The sequence below is a fragment of the Callithrix jacchus genome, chromosome 9 (assembly GCF_049354715.1).
Source record: "Callithrix jacchus isolate 240 chromosome 9, calJac240_pri, whole genome shotgun sequence".
NCBI classification, from domain to species: Eukaryota; Metazoa; Chordata; class Mammalia; order Primates; family Cebidae; genus Callithrix; species Callithrix jacchus.
In genome coordinates this window covers 31,155,857-31,168,061 of record NC_133510.1, presented here as the reverse complement: position 1 = coordinate 31,168,061, position 12,205 = coordinate 31,155,857, and the positions used below count along the sequence as shown (strand labels likewise).

The 12,205-nt window shown below is 37.0% G+C and overlaps 1 protein-coding gene across 5 annotated transcripts in view; it reads left to right on the top strand.

Moving 5' to 3' along the window:
* The window catches only part of TMEM117 (transmembrane protein 117), a 535,819-nt gene extending 527,452 nt beyond the window's left edge, over positions 1–8,367 (top strand). For all 5 annotated transcript variants that reach the window (XM_003733724.6, XM_003733723.6, XM_078338864.1 and 2 more), the window contains one exon: positions 6,301–8,367. In XM_003733724.6, coding sequence (XP_003733772.3) covers positions 6,301–6,947 — 647 coding nt within the window. In that variant the 3' untranslated portion in view covers positions 6,948–8,367. The remainder of the gene's footprint in view (positions 1–6,300) is intronic.
* The last annotated feature ends 3,838 nt before the right edge of the window (positions 8,368–12,205 follow it).

Below are 12,205 nucleotides of genomic sequence, written 5' to 3'. Positions count from 1 at the left end.
CCATTGGTGGCCATCATCTGAGTAAATTAGGAGGGGGTTGGGCAACAGGCCAGAAGGAAGACCTGTGCAGCCTTGAGAAGAGAATTCACACTGTTGGCACAATGATGCCCACGGGAGCCCTTTCGGCAAAAATTGAAAATGTAGAAGTAAACAAGCCTGTGTAGTGTCTGTGTTCTGTTTCAGTTTCTTGTGTTGTGTGAGGGTACAGGTATTTTACAATGGTGAGAATGTGGAAAATAATGAATAAAAACGAAGGATTTTTATTTGCATAGGTGCATGATTTCTAGCAAATGAGTTCCCAGAGATTGGTTTTTTTAAAAGAGCTCTCCTATATCAATCAGGCCATGAGAAGGCTGGGGATGGGAGGCCAGTGGTTCCTCTAGCAGAATATTCTATCTGGCAAAATTAGCAAGGGACTTGTTATAAGGAAATGTGATGCATTCTGTACACAGAGAAAGTCCCCAGAGATCATGAATTTATCCAAAGTACACAAAGACCTCTTACTCTTCTCTCAGTTGTAATTTTTTCCAGACCTCTCCTCAAGTAATTTTCATTTTAACCTCTAAGAGTTAACTATGTTTATTTCTATATAAAGCAGCAATTTCTTTTATTTCTCCCAAACTCATCTTCAAGGCCATCATTTTGCCCATGACCTGCTGCTACTTGCTAGTCCTGAGTGTCCGCCCTGCCCACACTGAGGTCTCCTGTCTTCATTTGTGCATACACAAGCACCTTTGTAATAAAATTCACATGCCCTTTAGGAATTGTCTTCAGAGCCAGAGGAAAGACTTGAAATATGTAATTATTCATAATCCTGGAAATATGAACATTTTGCTTTTCCCTGTTATTCAGATTATATCAAATTTTAGCTATATCCTGGAATTCATCAGGTAATTATGACACATACATTTGATTTGAAATGCTAAAACTTCTCTCTTTGTATTTTTCTGGGCGCTTTGTCTCAGAGTTTACCAATTGGTTAACAGATATGTCTCTGAGTTAATATGGGTCGAAAACAAGTTGGTATCTGGAACACAGAAATGAACATGACACAGTTCCCAATCTCAAGAAAGTCATAGTCTAATGTTCATCTAATTCACTATAATCACACATCTTCTTCTTTCTTGGTTTATGATCACATGTTCCTATCTGTACTCGTCACATCTGATCGCTTCCTAAGGCATAGTCTCTCACTTAGGAAATAACAATGACAAGAGAGGCCCTTTGAGAAGCTGTATCAATATGTCTTTAAGCCTTAAAAGGTACTTTGTTAACTCAAATAATTATGACTACTTCATAAATAAGTAAATATTTTCAGTTCAGTAAATAGCTTCCTCATAACCCAAGCACTTAATGTGGTTTCTAGATATCCCTAAATTACCTAGAGAGAGACATGAAGAGATGCTAATTCGTGAGCCCTGTTTTTATCGCTCACATCTGGAATGAGGGGACACTGAATATGTATGGCCAAGAAGACTTATACAGCAAACTGTGTATTTCTTTTATTTATCCAAAATTCATCTTCAAGGCCATGATTTTGTGCTGTCCCATAATGGTTGCTGAATGCCTTTGTGGAGCATAACTGCACATCCATGCACCTGCACTGGATGTCAAAGTCTGGCCAAGTCATTGCACCCATGTAGTAGAGGGGCCCACAGCACAGATCAGCTACAATGTTAACTGGCAACTCTGCAAAGTAAGAGATTCAAAATATTATATTTGCATATTTCAATCATGAAAGGTTCATTATAAGGTAGAAGTATTCTTTTTCCTTAAGTTGAAAAAATAACACTTTCCGTCAAATTGTTGTCAGTTGCTATGTTAACTAAGGGTGATATTTAATGAAGAATCCTTTTACAATGACCTGTCCTCGAATTTTATAAACTCCCACAAAGTAAAAAGATAAAATTTTCATTATAATATCATTTCTGACAACCAGTAAGATTCATTAAAAGCCCCCAAATCAAGAAAGAGGTAATCCCACCAACACTATGCAGTGAGTTCTCATTAGAGGAGATAGTGAGATATTTCAACAAGGAGATTAATAGAAATAATGTATAGATCCTTACCTACCTCCTTGCCGATTTACATTGTACTATGTAGTTGAAACAACAGGGGAAGATGCAAAAGCTCTCATGTGATTAATGCTGAAATACCAACCCTCTGGTTACTGTCGATTGTGTATTCACAACACACTTGGGAAAATGGCTACAGAAGCACTTTCTATTCTGCTCTTTTTTGTCTTAAATCCTTTCTTTGTGGGTCATTTCAAGGACTCAAATTTATTTTTTATAGTAAACAGTGTTTCTCAGAATATATAATTTTTTTTCAGAAAACCTTTCTCCTTCTAAAAATTGTATATTCCATCTTCTTTGCTCTAATGTTGAGATTCCCTGGCCCAGCATAAAACACTAAGATTTAGGCAATGTTTGTTTCACAGGCTCATCAAAGAGACTTTTAGGGCTGGGAAGAAATCTTAAGGATTATCTAGCTCAACTCCCTCACTTTATAAACAAGAACACGGGGGTTGGGTTGCCCTCCGTGACTTTACCGTCTGCTTTGCCACATCTGATAGGGCAAAAGGAAGTTTTTACGGAGGAGAAATTATTACCAAGGTAACAGCACAGTGTGTGGGAAAAATGGAAGGATAGATGACAGAGAAAGATGAACTTCCTTCTTCTGTAAACAAATAAATGAACTAGAGGTCACGTCAGGTGGGCAGAAACAAACACAAATAGTAAGAAGGGCCATTTTATCTACCGTTTTAGCAGTTTCAAGTTTCAGCTGAATGAAGGAAGAATGCTGCTGCATCCTCAGGAGGGAGAAGAAGGGAAATGTGATATGAATAGCCAGCCTGCCTCACTGCATCCCTTCCCCTCTGTGCTTCCCTGCCCCGACATGGCCTGTCTTATGTGAGCGAGAGGTAGGGACATGATCCCCTCTTCTTTAGCTTCAAAATTCATAGACATAAAAGACCTTTTTTCAGGGCCAATACTACTGCAAGCAGTAGACAAACTACCAATTGCTAAGGATTTTTAACATGTTAAATACGCATATTCACAAAGCATATTTACCTAGAGCCACACACTGGGTCCTCTTGGATAACTGGCCCCATGCCATCTTCCTATTATTGTCAGTATTTTGTAATGCATACTGTTTTATCCCCACAGAAAAAATAGATAATGTGATCACCTTTAGGATGTACCTTTGTTACAATCCTTACATCTGCTTCTCTCTATTCCATCACCAAGATCCTATATTATCTGGATTGAAGAAGTAGAGAAAAGAAATTGGAGAAATAATACCATACTACATTTTTGGCAAACAATATATTTCAGAGAATTTTCAAATACAACAACATTTTATTTTATCTTCACAAATAATCTTTTGAGGTAGTTAACACTGGTATTATTCTCCATTTCACAGAATAAAAAACTGAATTCTATACACAACCAATAAGTAGACAGATTTGGGGGAGGAGGGCAGAATTATGAAACTGGAAGACATCTAGTTCAGTTTCCTCAATTTGAACATAGAATAACTGTGGTCTAGAGAGGTTAAGCAGGCTACCCAAAGGTCATATGCTTTAAGTTTAGTGTTTGGATGAGATGCCCATATGCTATTTCCAGCCTGCAGCTTTGTCACCATGGTGCTCCCTTTCTCAAACCAGTAAAGATGTGTTGGAGTAGGTGGCGATATCCATTAACTGATGGTAGGTCACACTGTCTTAAATTGCTCCTTCTCCACCCCATCTAAGTGTTCAGACTTTAGGACATATGAGAAATCATAAAAACTGATCCTTGGGTGTGCAAGTTTAAGTTGTCAGACTGACCCAGCACTATTTGATTGGTAGAAAAATAATTGAATAGTGCTGTAAACAGTTTTTTGGGAGAAAGAAACCTTTGGCAGCCAAGAAGATAGTGGGAGCCAGTTATGGTCACTTGAGTTTACAGTCCTAGCTACTTGGGAGGCTGAGGAAGGAAGATTGTTTTATCCAGGAGTTCAAGGCTACAGTGAGCTACAATTGCACCACTGCACTCCAGCCTTGCAACAGAATGAGACCCTGTCTCAAAAGGAAAATAAAAATAAAAAAAGGAGATGGTGGTCAGTCATACAAGCACAAGGACCTCTTCCCTGCCCACCCCAAATTGAGTCTGGCTTTGTAACACACACAGTTTACAGCAAGAGAATAAATATAAAGCTCCTACAATAAAGGAGAACCCAAAGCCCCTCCTTCAACTTGCTTTCTGTCATGGAATCTACAAATTAGAGCCTCCTTAATACTGGATAAGAACCTCTGAATTTTTTCATTTCTCCTGTTTCTCATCCCTTTCCTGCCTTTTTCTACAATAGTCTCCATTCTTTTCCTTTTCTCTCCTCTCAGCTGCTTTCTTCTGCATCATCTCATCTTTTTCTATATGCTGTTCTACCTAACATAGATGTAGCCTCTTATTATTTATCTGTTGATCTCTGTCCTGTTCCCCCAACAAGATGATGAATTCCTTTCTGAAAGGCAGAAACTTATGTCTTCAGCATCTACCAAGGTGTCCTACACAGTCTATTATGGTGGATCCTTAGTATGGACCTGTTTTAATTTTGAAAATCTCATGAGTGGTTTGGACTTAACAGCCCCAGATGCTAGAAATATTTTATCATATCTGAAACAACATTCCCAATGCTCAAAGTTTCTTTCCAGTTGGACATGCCAAAAAAATCATTTAGGCAAGAGTTTTCATTTCAAATACTATAAACTCAATATAGCTGAACAATGTCAAGACAGCAGAGTTACTATTTCCCTTCATATAATTTAGGTAAGTTCTCATCATAGAGGAGCAAGTTGGACCTTCTCATGCAAATAAAAAGATTATCATTGTTTAGGCAAGGCTTTTGTGATAATAATGATAACAATTACTGAGTCCCTCTTTTGTACCAGGCACTGTCCTTAGCTTCTAGTAATTGCATGAAATTCTGACAACTTTAATAAATACTGTATTTTCTGCATGTAAAGAAACTGGGCTTTAGAGAATTTAACAACTGGCCCAAGATCACACAGCTAGTAATTTTGGAGCCAGGATTAAAACCATTTAGCTTTACATATAATAGGAGCTTTAAAATATGTAATTATGATGATAAAATACTTTACTAAACTCCTCACAGTTACGTCTCTTATGTATTTATGCAGCTATATATTTTGTTAGACTGCATATTGCAAAATACCTAATCATATGAAGCAGTAACAATAATGTGAAATAATGCTACTACAAATACAAAAGAAAAAATTTTGGCGTAATACATAAAATCATTGTAACTAAAGCTTCTGGAACCTGGCACATATGTCCTAACTTACTATAACAAACCTATGTGGCAGGTATTATTATATTATTATAATATACAAGATACTGTAAAACTTGCAGTAATTTATAATGAAAAATTATAGTAGAATCTAGTATGACTTGAAAGTTTTTTCACTTTTTTTCCATTTGTAGAAATCATAAGAAAAATCATAATGGATTCTGGTGTACCTGAAAAGTTTTTCCACATTCTTTCCATTTGCAAATGTAAAAGTATCATTTGATAATAGGTCATTAAATATCTTATTTATGTAAGATATTAAATACTACAAAGAAAATATTAGTAGTTGCAATCTCTTCAAATATGTCTTTTCAAGCAGCTCATAAAGTTTGGTTACATTTGTGTCTGATAAATGCATTCTGTTCAATGAGAATTTGATGCAATTATTTTTAAAGTCTTGAAATGAATGCTCAAGGATTATTGATCTGAATCACATCAACTAATGGTTTAATCAACAGGTCACCTACAAACAGCAATATGAATTCATTTGATATACTGCTGTGCTTGCATTGCAAAATGATTTATGTCTTTCCCAGACATAATTATAAAACTGTAAGAGATGTTCAATCATACATTGAACTTTTCTAAGAATTTCATTAGACCTTGTTTTTTCACATTAATTGAAATGTTCTAGAGGATAACCTACATGGAACCAAATTTGAGTGTAGCTGTGGTGCCTAAAAAACAAGCAGACTCAATCTTGTTAGTATAAATTCCATAAATTACTGGCTCAGGGACCTACAGTTGTGTTCTCATATGCCCAGAATCCATTTAGTCAATTCCCTTTGCCAATTCACTTAATGGAAGCATAGCACTCTCAGAAAATTGTTAACCAGTCTAAAACATTAACAATTTATGCTATTATACCATTATCTTCATTTTATTGGAGAAAACCCTATTGCAATTTTATGGCCCTTTGATTAATGCAGTATTTCTTTTTTAATGCAGGTAAATGGTTTAACTATGGAATTATCTTCCTTGTCTTGATTTTGGATCTTAATATGTGGAAGAACCAAATATTTTATAAACCTCATGAATATGGACAATATATCGGCCCAGGGCAGAAGATATATACAGTGAAAGACTCAGAAAGTTTAAAAGATTTGAACAGAACCAAGCTATCCTGGGAATGGAGATCCAATCATACTAACCCTCGGACTAATAAAACGTATGTCGAGGGAGACATGTTCTTACACAGCAGGTTCATAGGAGCCAGTCTTGATGTCAAGTGTCTGGCCTTTGTTCCAAGCCTGATAGCCTTTGTGTGGTTTGGATTCTTTATTTGGTTCTTTGGACGATTTTTGAAAAATGAGCAAGGCATGGAGAATCAAGACAAAACCTACACTCGCATGAAAAGAAAGTCTCCATCAGAACATAGCAAAGATATGGGAATCACTCGAGAAAACACCCAGGCTTCAGTAGAAGACCCTTTGAATGACCCTTCTTTGGTTTGCATCAGGTCTGACTTCAATGAGATCGTCTACAAGTCTTCCCACCTAACCTCGGAAAACTTGAGCTCACACTTGAACGAATCTACTAGTGCAACAGAAGCTGACCAAGACCCAATGACTTCTAAGAGTACACCTACGAACTAGACTCACAAAAAGCAACCCTGAGTATAACATTAAAAATTTAGTCTTTCCTTTTGTATATGTAAGGTTTACGTAGCGTTAGGTAAAAATATGAACAATGCCACAACGGTGCTCAACATGCTTTTTCTAGGATTCATTGTTTTCTACTTGTATTATAATACACGTGCCTACTGTATACTTAACAGTCCTCTAGAGATTGCTTTTCACAATTGCACAAGCTATTACTGACTTTACAGCATAGTAGATTAGCTGATGACCCATGTATCTGATGTTCAACCATAGTGGTGCCTTGAGACATTAAACTGTTTTTAACTTACCAGAAATGAAGTGTGGAACAGTTATCTAACCTATTTCACATGGGCATTTTGTATACAACTATTTTGATCTACACTTGATGTCTGAGCAGAAAACAGAAATAGCTAAATGTGACTCAGGAAGTATCTCTTGGTTTCTTATTCAGCAGCAGTTGGTGACTTTGACAACTGAACTGCAGAAAAACATGGTGATCACATTTTAATTTTTATTGGCTGTCTGCCAAATATAAATACAGATGCAGAATTCAGTAATAGGAGAACTACAACCCAACATGGGTCAGTAATCATGAAATGTTACTTTCTCCCACCAGTAATTGCAATTAGGTGATAATACCTAATTATGTTTTCCTAATTAAAGATAAATTGCTATTTGATTAAAAATCCTGCCCTTCACCTTTGGGAACAAAGGTTAAGATACACAGTTTTGTGAACTCTCAAATTTAGTGGCATTTACACAAAGCCCCAGACAACCAAGGAACTGAAGTTTTCATCATGTGAGAGAAGCACAGCCCACCATTTACAATATTTGTACATCTTTCTGCAAATATGGCTCTGGATAGTGAAAATTGAAAACCATATACAAATCCTGAGCAAGGGAACTCCTCAAAAATCATGCAGCGGAACCTTGTCAGGTAGAAAAGCCGTGCATGAAAGAATTTGTTTAGTGTCTTGTTTTGCGTGTGTGTTTTTTGTTTTTTAAAAACTAAATATTGCACATTAAAAAATAAGAATTATACATCAGCTATTATGTGATGTTTTTTGTTTAATTGTATCTTAGCTTAATAAAAGTCCATTTACATCGGTTTTTAAAGCTTGATGTCAGGCAAGTTAAGAAAAGGCACACTGCCGACTTGCTTTCAATTTTGTTCCATGAATTGTGGTTACATTTCTTGAGGGGGTGAGGGGAGATCACTTTTAAGGAAAAAGTATTCTCCTGTCACACACTGACATAGCTGCATTTTGTCTTTATGATTTTTTAAATCTCTCTCGTTTTGATCTATCTGCTTTTAAGCTTGCAGCATACTGAATTTAGCATGCATAATAGAACTATGCATTTATCTGTCACTTGAGAACCAGCTTTAATAAACATCTTTACTAAGCATTTGGAACCATGCCCCCACTGTTTCTTTTACCTTTATTAGCCATGCATGGTGCTATTTAGAATCATTAACATATCTGACAGACACAAAAAAATGCAGAGACCAAGCTCACTCTAGTAACCATTACCTACACTATCCAAAGGAATTTACCATATTATGTCTGATAGGTGCCAACAAGGGCGGTCACTAAAGTTTTGTAGCCTAGAACATTCAACTTTTAGCTGTGGGACATGCAAATAATACCACCTAGTACCACATTTTTATTTATTCTGAAAGTCGTTGTCTTGTAAAATGAAGAAGTTGATTTAGAAAGCAGATGTTTATTATCAGTATGCATGTCTTATAAAAATATTATTTGAGAATTTTTACATGGGTATTAAGAAAAAATGTTTTTTTGAGCAACAGATGGATTTTATTTTTTTATTTTTTATTGCATTTTAGGTTTTGGGGTACATGTGCAGAATGTTGCAAATAGTTGTACAGGTACACACATGACAGTGTATTTTGCTGCCTTCCTGCCCTTCACCCACATTTGGCATTTCTCCCCAGGCTATCCATCCCCAGCTCCCCCACATGCTGTCTCTCCCCATTCCCCCCAATAGACCCCGATGTGTAGTACTCCCTTCCCTGTGTCCATGTGTTCTCATTTTTCCTCACCCGCCTATGAGTGAGAATATGTGGTATTTCATTTTCTGTTCTTGTGTCAGTTTTCTGAGGATGATGTTCTCCAGATTGGTCCCTGTCCCTACAAAGGACACGAACTCATCATTTTTGATTGCTGCATAGTATTCCATGGTGTATATGTGCCACATTTTCCCAGTCCAGTCTATCATCGATGGGCATTTGGGTTGCTTCCAGGTCTTTGCTATTGTAAACAGTACTGCAATGAACATTCATATGCATGTGTCCTTATAGTAGAACAATTTATAGTCCTTTGGATATATACCCAGTAATGGGATTGCTGGGTCAAATGGAATTTCTATTTCTAAGGCCTTGAGGATTCGCCACACTGTCTTCCACAATGGTTGAACTAATTTACACTCCCACCAACAGTGTAAAAGTGTTCCTTTTTCTCCACATCCTCTCCAGCATCTGTTGTCTCCAGATTTTTTAATGATCGCCATTCTAACTGGCGTGAGATGGTATCTCAGTGTGGTTTTCATTTGCATCTCTCTAATGACCAGTGATGATGAGCATTTTTTCATATGTTTGTTGGCCTCATGTATGTCTTCTTTTGTAAAGTGTCTGTTCATATCCTTTGCCCATTTTTGAATGGGCTTGTTTGCTTTTTCCTGTGGATCTCTTTGAGTTCTTTGTAAATTCTGGATATCAGCCCTTTGTCAGATGGGTAAACTGCAAAATTTTTTTCCCATTCTGTTGGTTGCCGATTCACTCTAGTGACTGTTTCTTTTGCTGTGCAGAAGCTGTGGAATTTGATTAGGTCCCATTTGTCTATTTTGGTTTTTGTTGCCAATGCTTTTGGTGTTTTGGTCATGAAGTCCCTGCCTACTCCTATGTCTTGAATGGTTTTGCCTAGATTTTCTTCTAGGGTTTTTACAGTGCCAGGTCTTCTGTTTAAGTCTTTGATCCATCTGCAGTTAATTTTAGTGTAAGGTGTCAGGAAGGGGTCCAGTTTCTGCTTTCTGCACATGGCTAGCCAGTTTTCCCAACACCATTTGTTAAACAGGGAATCCTTTCCCCATTGCTTGTTTTTGTCAGGTTTATCAAAGATTGTATGGTTGTAGATACGTTGTGTTGCCTCCAATGCTTCCGTTCTGTTCCATTGGTCTATATCTCTGTTTTGGTACCAGTACCATGCTGTTTTGATTACTGCAGCCTTGTAGTATAGTTTGAAGTCCAGTAGTGTGATTCCTCCCGCTGTGTTCTTTTTGCTTAGAATTGACTTGGCTATGCGGGCTCTCTTTTTCTTCCATATGAAGTTCATGGTGGTTTTTTCCAGTTCTGTGAAGAAAGTCAATGGTAGCTTGATGGGGATAGCGTTGATTCTGTAAATTACTTTGGGTAGTATAGCCATTTTCACGATATTGATTCTTCCTAACCACGAACGTGGAATGTTTCTCCATCTGTTTGTGTCCTCTCTTATTTTGTTGAGCGGTGGTTTGTAGTTTTCCTTGAAGAGCTCCCTTACGTTCTTTGTAAATTGTATTCCTAGGTATTTTATTGTTTTTGTAGCAATTGTGAATGGCAGTACATTCTTGATTTGGCTCTCTTTAAGTCTGTTATTGGTGTATAGAAATGCTTGTGATTTTTGCACACTGATTTTATAACCTGAGACTTTGCTGAAGTTGCTTATCAGTTTCAGGAGTTTTTGGGCTGAGATGATGGGGTCTTCTAGATATACTATCATGTCATCTGCAAATAGAGACAATTTGGCTTCCTCCTTTCCTATTTGAATACCCTTTATTTCTTTTTCTTGCCTGATTGCTCTGGCTAGAACTTCCAGTACTGTAATGAATAGGAGTGGTGAGGAGGGCAACCTTGTCTAGTGCCAGATTTCAAAGGGAATGCTTCCAGTTTTTGTCCATTCAGTATGATATTGGCTGTTGGTTTTTCATAAATATAGGTTTTATTACTTTGAGATATGTTCCATCAATACTGAGTTTATTGAGGGTTTTTAGCATAAAGCACTGTTGAATTTTGTCAAATGCCTTCCTTGCATCAATTGAGATAATCATGTGGTTTTTGTTTTTGGTTCTGTTTATGTAGTGAATTATGTTGATAGATTTGTGTATGTTGAACCAGCCTTGCATCCCCGGGATGAATCCTACTTGATCATGATGGATAAGTTTTTTGATGTGCTGTTGCAATTGGTTTGCCGGTATTTTATTGAAGATTTTTGCATCTATGTTCATCATGGATATTGGCCTGAAGTTTTCTTTTCTTGTTGAGTCTCTGCTGGGTTTTGGTATCAGGATGATGTTGGTCTCATAAAATGATTTGGAATAGTTTCAGAAGGAATGGTACCAGCTCCTCTTTGTGTGTCTGGTAGAATTCGGCTGTGAACCCGTCTGGACCTGGGCTTTTTTTGTGTGGTAGGCTCTTAATTGCTGCCTCGACTTCTGACCTTGTTATTGGTCTATTCATAGTTTCGGCTTCCTCCTGGTTTAGACTTGGGAGGACACAGATGTCCAGGAATTTATCCATTTCTTCCAGGTTTACTAGTTTATATACATAGAGTTGTTATTAATATTCTCTGATGATGGTTTGAATTTCTGTGGAATCTGTGGTGATTTCCCCTTTATCATTTTTTATTGCATCTATTTGGTTGTTCTCTCTTTTCTTTTTTATCAGTCTAGCTAGTGGTCTGTCTATTTTGTTGATCTTTTCAAAAAACCAGCTCTTGGATTTATTGATTTTTTGAAGGGTTTTTCGTGTCTCTATCTCCTTCAGTTCTGCTCTGATCTTAGTTATTTCTTGTCTTCTGCTGGGTTTTGAGTTTTTTTGATCTTGCTCCTCTAGCTCTTCAATTTTTGACAATAGAGTGTCGATTTTGGATCTCTACTCTCTTCTCATGTGGGCACTTATTGCTATATATTTTCCTCTAGAAACTGCTTTAAATGTGTCCCAGAGATTCTGGTATGTTGTGTCTTCGTTCTCGCTGGTTTTGAAGAACTTCTTTATTTATGCCTTCATTTCATTGTTTATCCAGTTAACATTCAAGAGCCAGTTGTTCAGTTTCCATGACGCTGTGCAGTTCTGAGTTAGTTTCTGAATTCTGAGTTCTACCTTGATTGCACTATGGTCTGAGAGACTGTTTGTTAAGATTTCAGTTGTTTTGCATTTGCTGAGGAGTGCTTTACTTCCTATTGTGGTCAGTTTTAGAGTA